Source organism: Equus asinus, chromosome 8, assembly GCF_041296235.1.
Source record: "Equus asinus isolate D_3611 breed Donkey chromosome 8, EquAss-T2T_v2, whole genome shotgun sequence".
In the NCBI taxonomy this organism is placed as follows: Eukaryota; Metazoa; Chordata; class Mammalia; order Perissodactyla; family Equidae; genus Equus; species Equus asinus.
In genome coordinates this window covers 83094324-83109588 of record NC_091797.1, presented here as the reverse complement: position 1 = coordinate 83109588, position 15265 = coordinate 83094324, and the positions used below count along the sequence as shown (strand labels likewise).

The following is a 15265-nucleotide window of genomic DNA, read 5'->3' as shown; positions in this document are numbered from 1 at the left end:
GCTTGTAGACAGCCCCTTCGGGGCCTCACACGGCCTTCCCTTGGAGCTCTCGTGTCTCTTTATCTGCCTAGAAGGGCACTAGTCCCATTATGGGGGCCCCACACTCATGACCTCACCTCAACCTAATCACTTCCGGATGCCTCCTAATACCGTCAGCTGGGGTTAGGATTTCAACATAGGGATTTTGGGGAGACATAAACATTCAGCCCATAATGATCCCCTGTACAGTTTGCTCAGTTTCTCCCAATGGTAACTTTTTTTTTTTTTTTGGTGGGGAAAATTGGCCGTGAGTGAACATCTGTTGCCAATCTTCCTCTTTCTGCCTGAGCTAACATCTGTACCGATCTTCCTCTGTTTTGTATGTGGGTTGCCACCACAGCATGGCTGACAAGTGGTGTAGGTCCACACCTGGGACCTGAGCCTGGGCCACTGAAGCAGAGTGTGCTGAACTTAACCACTAGGCCACTGGGGCTGGCCCACAATTATAACTTTTTGCAGAAGTATGTGTTTTTCCAAATTTTTTTTTTTGCAGAAAATAAGTTTTTTACAAAAAAGTAAGTTTTTGCAAAACTTATGTGTGTGTGTGTTTAGTTCTGTGCAGTTTTATCACCTGAGTGGGTTCACATGTCCACCCCCACAGTGAAGGCACTGGACGGTTCCAGCACTGTAAACATCTCTTGTGTTGTCCTTTTATAGCCACTCCCACCTCCCTCCTGCGTCTGTCTTCCGTCCCTGACCCCTGGCAACCACCCAGCCATCCTCCTTTTCTAACATGTTGTCATTTCAAAAATGGTGCGTAAATGGAGTCATACATTAGCCTCTTGGGATTGGTTTTTTTGCTCAGCATAATTCTCTGCAGCGACACCTGGTTGTTGCGCGCATCGGAGGTTGGTTCCTTTGGTGCCTGAGTAGCGTTCCATGGTTGCACGTACCGCTGTTTACGCTCACCGTGGCCAGTACTCTTCTCTGTGCGTTTCCCTCCCAGCACTGACAGCCCCCTGAAATCCTTTCATGAGTGAGATTTCTCATCTTTCCTGTCTCTCCTTCGGCAGAGCGTAAGTCCAGGGGACCTGGGCCTGGCCTGTGTGTGGTCTCTTGCATGTTTTCCAAGCACAGAGCCTGGCACATTCAGAAAGTGCTTGTTGAATGAAGGCATGGCCGAACACACAGTGATGGTCTACCCGGAAGAAATGTGCAGTGGCTGAATAAGCAGTCAGGGAGTGACGGGGGGTGAGCTTGGCCTCCATGGAATTCATGTATCTCATATGGGGTTAGGTATTAAAATACTGTGTAAGGGGAAGTTTATCCTTGAGAATCCTGTCAATCACCTTGAAATTGCTGGAACTAGGAACGTTGGGAGCTCAAAAGGCAAGAATTAACTTTGCTTTTGGGGACATTTGGGTTGTGGGCTCCCCGATCCTGGGGCAATCTTGAATGGGGGTTATGGTGAGAGGGTCAACAAAGGGATTTCATTCTCTTTTTGAAGTGGCCAAGTGGGTGTGGTTGGATTTATGTAAATGTGTATATGCTGTAACCTGCATACAGTGTAGTGTGTATATGGTGTAATGCGCATACGCCGTGACGTGCACGGTGTGGCATGTGTGCAGTGCAATGCGCATATGTCATAGTGTATGTATAGTGTAACTTGCCTGGCATTCTCATGGCTTAGCCGTTGTCTCTCTGCTTCTTTGTTCCAACTCAGGAGGCAACCTCTCCAAACAAGACTGGACCATCCAGTGGCCCACCACAGAGACGGGGAAGGAGAACAATCCCGTGTGCCCCCCGGAGCCGACCCCGTGGATCCGCACCCACCTCTCCCAGAGCCCCAGGGTCCAGTCCAAGTGTGTCCAGCACTACTGTCACGCCAGCCCCACCCCCGGGGCCCCGGTGTACACGCACGTGGACAGGCTCACCGTGGACGCCTACCCGGGCCTGTGCCCGCCACCGCCACTGGAGTCGGGCCACCGTTCCCTGCCCCCGTCGCCCAGGCAAAGGCATGCGGTCCGCACCCCACCGCGCACCCCCAATATCGTCACCACCGTGACCCCGCCAGGCACGCCGCCCATGAGGAGGAAGAACAAGCTGAAGCCGCCGGGGACCCCACCGCCCTCTTCCCGAAAGCTCATCCACTTGATCCCGGGTTTCACGGCCCTGCATCGGAGCAAGTCCCACGAGTTCCAGCTGGGTCACCGCATAGACGAGGCCCACACGCCCAAGTGAGTGTGGTTGGTGGGTGCCCTGGGGCAGCTGAGCCCAGGGCTGCCAGGGGCTGCCTTGATGCCCCGGGAGCCTCCCAGTCAGGGAGCCCTGAATCCACTTGTGTTTCCCGCCTCCAGTTGAATGGAAGGTGGTTTTTCCCTGAGGGCCTGTGAGAAAATGAATAGAATGGAATTTTCCAGAAATGATCCTTTTTTATAGTAACACTCTAAAGTAGGGGTCTGCAAACTCTAGCCTAGGGACAAATCTGAATTTATTGCAACACAGCCACGTTCCTTCCTGTATGTATTGTCTGTGGCTGCTTTCCTGCTGTGATGGCCGGGTTGAGTATGGCCCGCAAAACCAAAAATATTTACCCTCTGACCCTTTAAGGGAAAAATTTGCTAGCCCTACAGAGTCAAGCCTACTGCTGTCCCTAGAAATAGGCTGTGAGCTACATATGCAACCTTACGTTTTCTAGCAGCCACATTAAAAGAGTGAAAAGAAACAAGTGATGTTAATTTTCATAATATGTATCATTTAGCCCAATATATCAAAATGTTATCATTTCAACCTAGAAGTAATGTAAAGTGTTGTTATGGAAATATTTTGCATTCTAAGCGTTCCAAATCCAGTGTACATTTTATACCTACTGCTCATCTCAGTTTGGACTGGCCACGTTCCAAGAGTGGAATGGCTCCATGTGGCCGAGTGGCTATTGTACTGGAGAACGCCACTCTGGACCCACCCTGCGCATGGGACCTGCTCAGTGCTTGGAACGAAGAGGCGTGTCCAGGTCTGCTTGGGGTGGGAGGTGGCTCAGGGAGTGGAGAAATGGACTATCAGAGCAAAGGATGCCATAGAGAAGTTTAGGGGGACGAGGCACAGCCACCCATGGGAGAAAATCATGAAGGTGGGTGCAGTGTGTGCCTGGCTCTGGTTGGAGGGATCTCACTGCCAGCAGAGGGTGACATAGTGTCTGTGGCCCCAGGCTGGCTATTGAGAGAGGTGGGGTAGCTCTCTGCAGGGCCTGGGTTCCTTGCATCCTTTTGAGGTTCTCAGTGTATTAAAAATGGAAGAAAGGCTAAACAGGGTCACAGAAGTGGGTAGCATGTTTTAAATTTTACATTTAACAAAATTGTGTTTAGGCATAGAAGATAAAATGATTATGTATGATCTGATTAGGAGATCCAGTAAAGAGTCTAAATTTGGGGTCCATGTGTGGGAGATGCCTGGACCCCCATTCTGCAAGCCCTGCAGCTATGATGTGGGGAGCAGAGGGGAGAGTTCCGTTGCATGTTCAGTGTGTGAGGGCCCATCTGAGGGCTGAGGCCGGTCAGAGACCCCTCAGGACATCCTGGAGTGAGCCAAAGGCAGGCAGGGTGGCCCAGGCTTCTGTAGGAAACATGAAGTGCAGAGGCTCTGGCAGAACCTGGCCTTCACTGTGGCTTCTTGTGACCTTGCAAAGGCCTCAATAAAGGACGTCCAGAGCCCTGCCCCCAGCTGTGCCTGTTCGCCTTTGACTCGGGCATTTATCCAGGGCTGGCTCAGAGCCAGAGAGCCTGGGGGACTCCTGAGACCTCAAGGTAAGGACGTGGGGGAGGTCCACAGAAAGGCTAGGAACACGAGCTGCTGAGGTGGAAGGTGGGAGAGGCGTCTGGGGTCTGCTGGCCATGGTTTCCCCGACCTGTGTGTCTCCCTCCTGCCTCCCTGTGCTGACCACACAGTGAGCTGGAACTTGACCAGAAGGCAGAGCCTGGGTCTAGGGACACGTAACCTTTAAACCTACAAGGTGGGGGCAAAGTGAGAGAGGCTGCCCTTGGTTTGTTTTTTCCAGCTTTATTGAGAAGTAATTGACATATAACGGTGTGTACGTTTAAGGTGTAAATTGTGATGATTTAATACACATAGGTATTGCAAAATGATTACAATAAGGTTGGTTAACATATCCATCACCTCACATAATTACCTTTTTTTTTTTTTGTGGTGAGAACATTTAAGATTTACTCTCTTAGCAACTTGCAAGTACACAATTCAGTATTGTTGCAGTCACTGTGTTGTATATTAGAGCTCCGAACTTACTCATCTTGTAACTGGAATTTTGTACCCCTTGACCAACGTCTCCCCATTTCCCCCACGCCCCCCATCCCTGGCAGCCACCATTCTATTCTCTGTTTCTATGGGTTTGAGGTTTTTAGATTCCACGTATAAGTGAGCCCATGTAGTATTTATTTTTCTTTGTCTGACGTTTCTCTTAGTATAATGCTCTCAAGGTCCATCCATGCTCTTGCAAATGGCAGGATTTCTTTATTTTTTGTGGCTGAATAATATTCCATTGTATGTATATACCACATTTTCTTTATCCATTCATCCATTGATGGATATTTAGGTTGCTTCCATGTCTTGACTGTTGTGAATGATGCTACAATGAACATGGGGATGCACACACCTCTTCAACATGGCGATTTCATCTCCTTTGGATACACCCAGAAGAGGAATTGCTGGATCGTGTGGTAGTTCTATTTTTAATTTTTTGAGGAACCTCCGTACTGTTTTCTATAGTGGATTTTCCAGTTACATTCCCACCAACAGTATACAGGTGTTCCATTTTCTCCATATCCTTGCCAACACTTATCTCCTGTCTTTTTGATAATAGCCGTTCTAATAGGTATGAGGTGATATTTCACTGTGGTTTTGATTTGCATTTCCCTCATGATTAGAGATATTGAGCATCTTCATATACCTGTTGGCCATTTGCATATCTTCCTTGGAAAAACATCTATTCAATCCCTCTGCCCGTTTTAAAATCAGATTGTTTACTTTTTTGCTATTGAATTATATGAGTTCCTTATATATTTTGAATATGAATTCCTTATCAGGTATATGGTTTGCAAATCTTTTCTCTCATTCTGTAGGTTGTTTTTCATCTTATTGCTTCTTTCTTTTGCTGTGCAGAAGCTTTCTAGTCTGATGTGGTTCCACTTGTTGATTTTGCTTTTATTGCTGGTGCTTTTGCTGTCATAACCAAAAAATTATTGCCAAGACTGATGTCAAAGAACTTTTCCCCTGTGTTTTCTTCTAGGAGTTTTACAGTTTCAGGTCTTACTTTTTTTTGGTAAGATTAGCCCTGAGCTAACTGCTGCCAATTCTCCTCTTTTTTTCTGAGGAAGACTGGCCCTGAGCTAACATCTGTGCCCATCTTCCTCTACTTTATACGTGGGACACCTACCACAGCATGGCTTGCCAAGCAGTGCCATGTCCGCTCCCGGGATCTGAACCGGAACCCCGGGCCACCAAAGCAGAACGTGTGCACTTAACCCCTGCGCCACCGGGCCAGCCCCTCAGGTCTTACATTTAAGTCTTTAATTCATTTTGAGTTAATTTTTGTGAGTGCTGTAAGATAGGGGTCCAATTTCCTTCTTTTGCATGTGAATATCTAGTTTTCCCAAAACCATTTATTGAAGAGACTGTCCTTTCTCCAATGAGTATTCTTGGCTCCCTTGCCAAATATGAGTTGACTGTGTACGTGTGGGTTTCTTTCTGGGCTCTCAATTCTGTTCCGTTGGTCTATGTGTCTGTTTTTTTTTTTTTTTTACCAGCACCACACTTTAAATGTGAGTCTTTCCCCAAACCCCTGAGGTATTTATTTTGTCTGGATAGGGCTGACTCACCCACTTCCTCAGTCTTCTTAATTGACTCAACCACCTCCATTTTTTTTTTTGGAAATTGTACAACAGGATCTGGGCCAAATTCAGCTTTGCCTGTTGGGGTTCTTCTGTCCAGCTGAGCAAGCTCAACTCTTCCTCAAGGAAGGTACTTTCCTGGCTCTCCTTAGGGGATGCTGGCAAGATTCATGGCAAGGAAGCAGTGGAGGAGAGCAGCCGAGTGGTCACTTCTGTGATGTGGATGATGCAGTGTGACCGCTTGGCCTGGGACCACACCAGCAGGTCCACAAGGACATTACAGCATCTGACCTTTGTGTGTTAGAAAAAATCCAAGACAGAGACTATGGTACCCTGGGCTGTGTGGGCAGGGGGAGAGGGGCAGAGGTGAATTCTAACCAGGGACATTACGGAAGAGTTTATAGAGAGACATTCGCGGAATTGAGCTCCAGTAACAACAGCCAGCATTTGCTTGGTCTGAGCTCGTCCTGGTTCTGCCAGGAAATAGGCTTGCAACCTTGAATTTAACCTCTCCGAGTCTTAGCTTTCTCATCTGTACAGCAAAGGGGCTGGAGTACATTCATGTTTTTTAATCTGTGGTCATGACCCATTAGTGGACGGCGGTGTCATTTCCATGGACTGTGACCAGCATCAAAAAAGTGCAGTAGTCTAGCCTAGACTGGGTTATATTGGAATACGTCGCATGTGGCGAGGCTGGGTATTAGTATTGTTTTGTGAACTTGTGTCAGATGTTTATACTTGTTTTTCTTACTCTGGGGGCTCTTCGCACTCTGGACAGCTTTGATTCCAGAATGAACCCCGTCAGGGAGTAGGTGGGAAGGTTTGGGAAGCCAGCCCTTTATCCTGTGGAATGTAGCCAAAGGCACTTCCGGAATTACTCGGCTCATTGGGGTTTCACTTGCCTGTTTCATGTCTGGTTTCTTCTCTCCTTCTCCCCTGTCGTCCTGCTCGGCATGGTTCTTTGTGGCCAACTTGTCTACCTTTATTTCTTCTTAATGGGATGAAACAGAGGTTCAGAAGTCACAGGTCTTTCTGAACAGATCTGAATCTTTCAAAAGCACCTGCACCCTGGTGGGCCTTGGGTTGAAGGGAGGTTTCTCCTTGGTCTTCTCTGACGTACCCACGGTGGTGTTGATCAGACCGTCTGTTTGGGTTTCAGTTCTGTTCCCAAGAGTATCTCATGGGCGTGACAAGAAAACAAGAAAATATTAGCTATAGTGCGCCTCATCTCTATCGGGAGCCTGGCGGTCTAGGTGGGCTGGAATATATCAGAGCAGCTGTGAATGGCCGTAGTCAAAACCATTTCTCCTGCTTTGCATTCATTCTCAAAGTCCTTTTTCCATTCTTCTTTCCTTTTTTTCATTTGAGTTTAAGTGTGTGGTTTTACTCCTATGGCATTACTAAAACACACACATACACATCCATATACATACACACACAGAAAAAAAAGGCTGTTCTTTTTTCCCTAGTAAAAGTAATACTTGATTATTGTGGGACTTGAGACAATGCAGGAAATATGATGAAGAAAGTGGAAAGTATGTGCTGGCCCTTTGTTATATAAATATGTATATGTATACACATACACATAGAATATGAATTTTCAGCAGGGACACAATCACCCTCAAGGGGCAAAAATTGGGTCTCAGGGGAGGGAGGTCCTCCAGGGACCCATAAACATAAACAGATATACAGCCTATCTGTGGTATTAAAATTTCACTGGGGTTTGCGGGTGATGATTAGAAAAAAATATCTAAAAAGGTTCCTAAAAGTATCCTAATGAAAAAAAGGTTCCTAAAAGTATCCTAATGAAAAAAAGGTTGAGAAACTCTGACATAGATCTATGGATGTAATCCTACAGACGCAGTTAGGCGTAGACGTCGGGGGTTATCAAGAGTCTCTCCATTCTTGTCAGTCTGTCTTCTTCCCCTGGCTTTGTGGCCACACTTATAGGGGTAAGTCGGCACCGATTCCTTATAATCAGCTATGTGGAAAATTAGGGGGAGTGATCTCAGGGATTCTGATCCTCTTGAGCTTCAGTCCAGGGGTCCCACGTCCATGGTGCTAGAAAAAAAGAAAAACCTAACAACTCTTATGTGCAATGAGTTATATGTCTTTAGATTCCCCCATTTGTCTGCCCGTGATACAAGTGACTTGCTCTGTCTTGTCAGAGCTTCTGAACGGGTAAAAGTCATCCAGGGTCAAAGCCCCCTTCTACTGCCGTAGAGAGCAGCTATAACTGCTCTCAGTACTTGGGTAGCAATCCTTGCATATGTATATGGTGTTTGTATGTGCAGATATAGTATATCCACTTCCGGTTTTTCGTAATTGGAACCATCCTGCATACCTTTACTAATGTCACTTGCCTTTGTTAGTTCTGCAAAAATATGACTATTCCTCTTATGACCTTCTCATCCTTTGTCCCTTTTAGAAATTCTTCTGCTTTCCCCAAAGCTCATCTAGAAGCTTCCTTTGTGTAAGTCAGTGTGTTCAGACCTCTGTTTTGTGTATGTGTGAACACGTTTCACCTCTGCCCTCCTGGGGCTGTGCGTAAAAACCCCCAACTGGCCTGTGAGAAAGAGAACCAGGCTGGATGGGACCCACGCTCATTCTCTTCGTCCCAACTAACTCGGATGTCTCTGTCTGAAATCTGTATTGTTTCAGCTTGTATGAGAACAGGCTTTGTACAACAGATTCATTATGTAAATAGGGTTTCAAGAGGAATCTTTTTATTTTAAAAAACTACATGTGAGCATTCAAAACTCACTGATGCCCACCTACGGATCATTCTGGTAATTATTACAATGAACTCTAATGTATTTATAGGGGCAAGAGTGATTAGTTTGTATATAGTATAGTATATTCATTAAAATAAGAAGGTTTCTGCTGTGCTTATGCAGGGGGTCCTTTTAGGTCTAACTAAGCATCCAGACATGAGATTAATGTAGGTACGCGTGGCATCAGATTGCCCTAGGAGGATGGAGGGCAGCGTCAGCATCTCTTCTGAGGGTCCTCGGGGGTTCCTCTCCCTTGCCCCCACCTCCAAGTGACAGTTCAGGTGCAAGGTGATGAGATCCGCATTAAGCAGGTGTGGGAGCCATCCTGGCTTCGGGGGCAGTAGCTGTTGTAACAGCTCTATCAGTGTAGCTCCCAGGGTCCCTGCAGAGAACGTGACCAGTTAAAACGGTCAGGCTGTGGATTCCTCGTCGGATATTTCAAAGTCATCCTGAGAACTCCCAGCCCATATGCAATGTACCCCCAGAGGCAGTTCCACCACGAGCAGTGTGCGCCCACCAACACAATCGACATTTCCCTTTAGTGGTGTTGGGAGGATCAGAGCTGGAAAGTCACCCCAAGGTCAAACTCCCATTTGCAGAAGATGAAAAGGTTGTCTTCACCGTTTACCCACAGCTTCTCTTTAAAAATCTTACAATGTGGACCTGTCGCCAATTCACACCGAGTTTCTTATTTTGAATTAATGAGGTCTTTAACAAGGTCTTTTATAATTTATAGAATAATATTCAATAAATATATTATGTGTAATAGAATATATAATTATTTCTAGTAAAACGCATGGTTATCAGTTTTTTAAGTATTGTCCTTGTTTTGCATAAGAAAGTTCTAGTCACAGCTCCGTCTTCCCATTCAGCATTGAATGGGGGCAAGTCTGGGGCTGGAATAGGCTCTTACCCGCACCAAGACGTCGCTCTTTTCCCCAAGCTGCTGAATCTTGCAGTCCTGTGAGGAGTCCAGTGAGCCTCAGTTAAAATAAGTTTGGCTTTCTCAGTATCAAAGGGCCCATCTCTTTGTGTTTGCCCCAGAGGCTTATAAAAGCACCGCTGATGAATCGTCCATTGCCATATTCCTGCTGACATAGCAGCTCTGAAGGTTCCACGATGAAAAATTAGCTCAGCCATGTGCTTCTTTTTTTATGGCTTCTTGTAGTGAGGTGTGCTGTGAGCTGGGTAACAGGATATTTTGTTTGAGATGCCTTGTTATTTACAAGGAATAACTCAAGATATCATTCTGGTGAGATTTGTTCCAATTATACGTACAGTCGTTTTGCTTACCCAGTGCCTGTCTGTCTTTTGTTCCCTCTTTTTAAAGAGTTGGAAGTTTCCTGGGAGACGTTTTAGAAGGAGCCAGGGTGAGGCCCATCTTAACTGTTAACTAGCCTTGTGACCGGAAGCAAATCGAGTAGAAATAGTTGCTTCCAAGAGAGGAGTCTGTGTCTGCCCACTTCCCAGGGCTGGTGAGGTCCTGCCCTACCCCTGGGCCCACGCTGGATTCACCTGCAGCTTCAGTGGGCAGATCCTGCGCACGCCGAGGTCCTACCTTCAGCACCGAGGAGATTTGTGGCCAGCAGAGTCTGTTCAATCTGAGTGCGGGGCAGGCTGGAAATGCCAGGGAGTTTATGCCCTGGGGAGCAAGCTTCGACAAGGGAGGGACAAGAGTTGGTGCCTAAATAGGCCCTCAGTGGGGCCATTCTGACATGGGTTCCATACACTCTCTTGCAGGGTCCTCAGAGGGGCCAAGCTCTAGTTGACCACGGTGGGACAGACGCCCTGTAACACATCCTATATGGCTTTCCTTCCTTCCCTTCCTCACCTCTCTCTGCTTTATCATCACCTCCCAAGTATACTACTTATACTCCCAGACCTCTCTCAGAGCCTGATTTTGGGCAAACCCAAACTAAGACATGAATAAAGGTAATCATTAATGTAATTGCGTTAAGCTCTATACACAGCTGTGTGGACAAATTTTCATTAAGTTAAAAACTTTGTTGATTTGAGTGATTATTATAATAATGTGAATGATAGCTGTCACTTATTGTATTGCTTATTGTATGCCGGCACGTTACATGGTTTATTTTATTTAACCCTCAAACATTCCGTTTTACAGGCAAGGAAATTGGCTTTACAAGAGAACATGCCTTGTCCAAACTCATTCAGACTAGTTAAGTGCCGGAGTTGGGGTTCCTTCTCACCCAAAGTCTGGTGGCATTAGGGGATGGGGTGGCTAAGGGCGTGGACCCTGGAGCCAGGCAGCCTGGGTTTGCATCCTGATTTCACCACATCCTGGCTGTCTGACCCCAGGCAAGTTGCTTACCCTCTCTGAGCCTTGGTTTTCTCAGCTATATAATGGAGCTGATATGGTACCTAGTTCATAGTGTTTTGTTGGGAGTGTTAATATGAGTCACATGCTTAGAACAATGCCTGACACTTACTAGAGGCTATGTAAGTCCTACTAATTGTTACTATTTAAAAAGTATCCTTCCTAGTGGCTATTCAGAATCCATGATAATAACCTTGGTTCTTAGTAGGCTTCCTGCAGGGGAGTAATCAGTTAATAACACTGTGGGGCTTAGAAGAAGGGGTCTGCTACAACCTCTACTGCTTTTAAGGAGCTTCGGTTCTAGTTTGAGAAGACAAGGCATACTTGTATTAATAATGTTAGTTATTATTATTAATACTAATAATGGATCAACTATGCACATAGATTGCAAATAGAGAAAAAACTTACAAATTTGTTCCCCCAACCCAAGGCTCAGAGTGCTTCCACACAGGGTGGCTGTGAGTGGCCACCGAGCCATGGATTGCTTTTCCTTGTTCCTTCCCTTGGTGTAAGTCGAGTTAGAAAACCTCTCTGCTGGATCTCGGACCCTCCAAAAGCCAAGCACTAGGCTGGAACCGTGGAGAAGCTCATCTCAGGGTTTAGCTGTGCCCTCGCTTTCCTTTCCTTCCATGGGGTGGGGTATATCATGTGGCTGATAGTGTCCTATAAGTCAGCCAGCCCAGAGTCTGTAACCCACTTACAGTTGTGATGGGTCCTGGTACCCAGAACACATGGATGCATGGGAAAATATCAGTGTCGGTTCAAGGAGGTAGGGAACTGACAAATATCGAATACATATGGGGGACCTGGCACTCCACATATGTTGGGGTTTGATTTTCACAGTGAACGGGAGAGGTCATTATTATTATCCCCATTTTACAGTTGAGAAAACTGAGATTCAGAGAGGTTGACCAGTGTCAAGCGGCTTTGGATGCAGCAGAGGCAGGATGGGAGTCCAGCCTGGCAGCAGAGCTCTTTCCACTGTGCCATCCATGCTGGATGCAGCTGGTGCCAAGTAGATGGCACAGAGACCAAACACTATAGGAATCAGGTTCAAGAGGCAGCACATGGGGTTTGCTTGCTGGCTTGGGACAGTCAGAACCCTACAGATGGGGATGTGGGATTAAAGCGAGGGAGCAGAAAGTTCAGGCGATGCTCTTGGCACTTCACAGGTCAGCATCCTGGTTTGTATCTAGAGGCCGTGTTGAAAGTAGCCAGGCAGCGGAGAATCTTCTGCTCGTCCCTCTCTCTCCTCCAGAATCGAAAGGACTCCACCATGCATCTGAGATCCTTGCCACTTTAGAGCCCATTTGCCCATCAGTGACAGGAAAGCAGTATATCCTAAAGATTAAGGGCACAGGCAATAGAGCCGAATAGATTTGGGTTCGAATCCCAGCCATGCCAGCCGCTGGCCAAGATTCCCTGGAAAAATGGCTTAACTTGTCTGAGCAATAGTAATAGTTTCCTCCTCTGCAAAATGGAGACAGTTACAGTAATTATAGTATAGAGTTGTTGCTGAAGGTTTAATGCAATGAGTGTGCACTGTTGTGTGTGTGTGCATGGAATGTTTAATGCAATGAGGGTGCACTATTGTGGGTGTATGTGAGTGTGCACTATTGTGGGTGTATGCGTGGAATATTTAATGCAATGAGTGTGCACTATTGTATGTGCATACATGGAATATATCCACACACATCCTTGTGTATATATACCAGCAGCATAGTTCATGTTCTGGGAGACCTGGCGTCAGGAAAGGAGCCCTTTGCTGCCTCTCTCCATTTGTCAGCTGGTTATTCTCATCTGTGGTCTTCCCTTTCCCCCTCTGGGAGCACGTCAAGCTGGCAGTGGAATGGGGATCCTAGGACAGATCCTGCCATTGCCATTTACAGAGATGGAGGGTGATCAGAATCCTAGTTAATGGGGATCAGGTGCATTTGCTTCCTCACCCGAGGTTCAGGGTAGTGGGGACATCTGACAGGGGCCTGAGCAATGTGCTATATTGTTAGGCTTCTTCGTGTGTTTAATTTTTCTGGACCCGTGGTGATTGGCTCGTTGCATTCGATGGGAGGGGCAGGCCCTTGACTTGGTGAAGCTGGAGGTTCAGACGCTCCTGGCAGGGCGTGGTCTAACTAGGCGATCGGTCCCTTTCAATCGCTCCCACAGGTCACTAAATAAGTGTTTTGGCCCCAGGAAAGTGCTCACCAGATGCAGCACACTTTGTAGACGTGAAGTAGAGATGTTTATCATCCACACCCGATCAAAGCTTTCGGCTGAGTTATTCCAGGATATGTGGGTTCCTTCATGACGTAACTGATTTTGCGCGCAGGGTGGCTTTTGTTAAGAGGAAAGGAGCTCTTAATGATGAGTCTTCTTTTTCTATTCCTGTCCAGTTTTTAAAGATTCATAGGGTTGGTTGAGCCTTCAAATGCTTGGAAGAGGAAAGTCTGAAATCTCCATCTCTTTAAAAAAATGCTTTTGAAATTATTTCAGGCTTGCAGAGAAGTTGCAAGAATAGTACAAAGAATTCCTTCCTAATTCCCTTCACCCAGGTTCCCAGACACTAATATTTTGTTACACTTGCTGTCCCCTTTTATCTGCTGGTTCATCCATCCAGCCGTCCACCCATCCATCCATATTTTTTCTGAACTGTTTGAGAATAAGTTGTGGACAAAATGCTCTCTTACTCCTCCTTTCTTCAGTGTGTGTTTCCTAAAATCAAGAGCCTTTTCTTAAATAATCACAGTAAAGTTCTCAAAAGCAGAAAATTAACACTGATAAAATGCTGTTATCTAATCTCAGATTTGTTCAGATTTCAGTTGCCCTAATAATGCAAAAGAAGAATCCAGATCAGGCAATGAATCCAGTTATCACGACCCCTTAGTCTCCTAAATATGGAAGAGTCCCTGGGACATGCTTTATTTTGTAGACTGTCTCTCAGTTTGGGTTTCCGTATGATTCACTTCAGGTTACATGGTTTTAGCAGGCATGGCACAGAAGTGATGCGATGTTCTTCTCAGGGCATCAGAGTGGGAAACGCATGTTGGTTTGACCTATTCCCGGTGATGCTAATTATGATCATTTGGTGAAGGTGGTGTCTGTTAGATTTCCCCACTGTAAAGTTACTATTTTACCCATTAAAATAAATATCTTGTGGGAGATACTTTGAAACTGTGTCAATATTTTATTACTCCTCAAAATTTCACCACTGGTTTCAGCATCCGTCAATGATTCTTGCCTGAATCAATTATTATTATGATGGGTTCCAAATGGTCATTTTCTCATTCCATCATTTCTCCCATGTTTACCAGTCAGCTTTCTACTGAAAGGAAGAGCTTTCCCTTCTGGCTGTTCATTTGTATCAGTGTGGTCTCATGGATTCTTATTTTATTCCATAAGTTATCATCTTTTACTATCATTGTTTATTTTGGTGCTCAAGTTGTCTCAGATTTGGCCAGTGGAAGCACCTGCAGGCTGGTTCCTGCATCCTTTAGACAAGTTCTCATCTTTGTTTGAGCATTGCCTTGTTATCTGGCACAAGAAGATATGGAATCTCTATCTGAAGGCAGATGGATTTTCTTTCATGTGGAAGATACTGTTTGTAAAGAGCTTAGCACTGTGCCTGGTGCAAAGTAAGTGTTAGCTCTTATTATTAATATCATCAACTGTTATTATGATATACTAGCTGCTGACAGATGCTTGGACCTCCTGATCTTTTTCTGGGCAGGCACGCTCTCCCAGACACAGCAGCCTGTCACAAAAGCATGCCCAGGCTCTTATCTCACTGTGATACGGTCCTCAGGGGTTATCCCCTTAGGGGTGTAATTTTTTGACAAACCAAAAAGTAGATGGAAAAATACAACGACTAATAGAATGGACACTGAGGTTCCCAACTTCTCAGAACGAACGCGTATTAACATTTTGTGCTATTTGCTTTGCCACTTTTTTCCAGCAATAACAACACAACAAAATTTCACGTAAAGTTGAAGATCCTTTTAGACACAACCCCATTCCTGCTACGTCTTCCCAGAGGCAGCCACAATCTCATTTCTGCGTGTGTCCTTCCCGTGTGTGTGGGGATTGTTGTGTATACCTTAAACTTCTTATGTAAATGGAATATAAATATGTATATATCATTGTTACTTGCTTTTCTTTACTCCACGTTTTTGAGATCTACCCATGTTGATATATACATAGCTTCTAGTCATTTACTGTCAACTGCCGTATAATATTCCAGTGTATAATATACCATAGTTTACCGAGTCCCCTGTTGATTG

General features: G+C 45.7%; 1 protein-coding gene across 1 annotated transcript in view; it reads left to right on the top strand.

The window, feature by feature from the left end:
• KSR2 (kinase suppressor of ras 2) overlaps positions 1 to 15265 on the top strand; it is a 373230-nt gene that overhangs the window by 137740 nt on the left and 220225 nt on the right. Inside the window, exon 4 of the mRNA XM_070516151.1 lies at positions 1703 to 2216. Coding sequence (XP_070372252.1) covers positions 1703 to 2216 — 514 coding nt within the window. The remainder of the gene's footprint in view (positions 1 to 1702; positions 2217 to 15265) is intronic.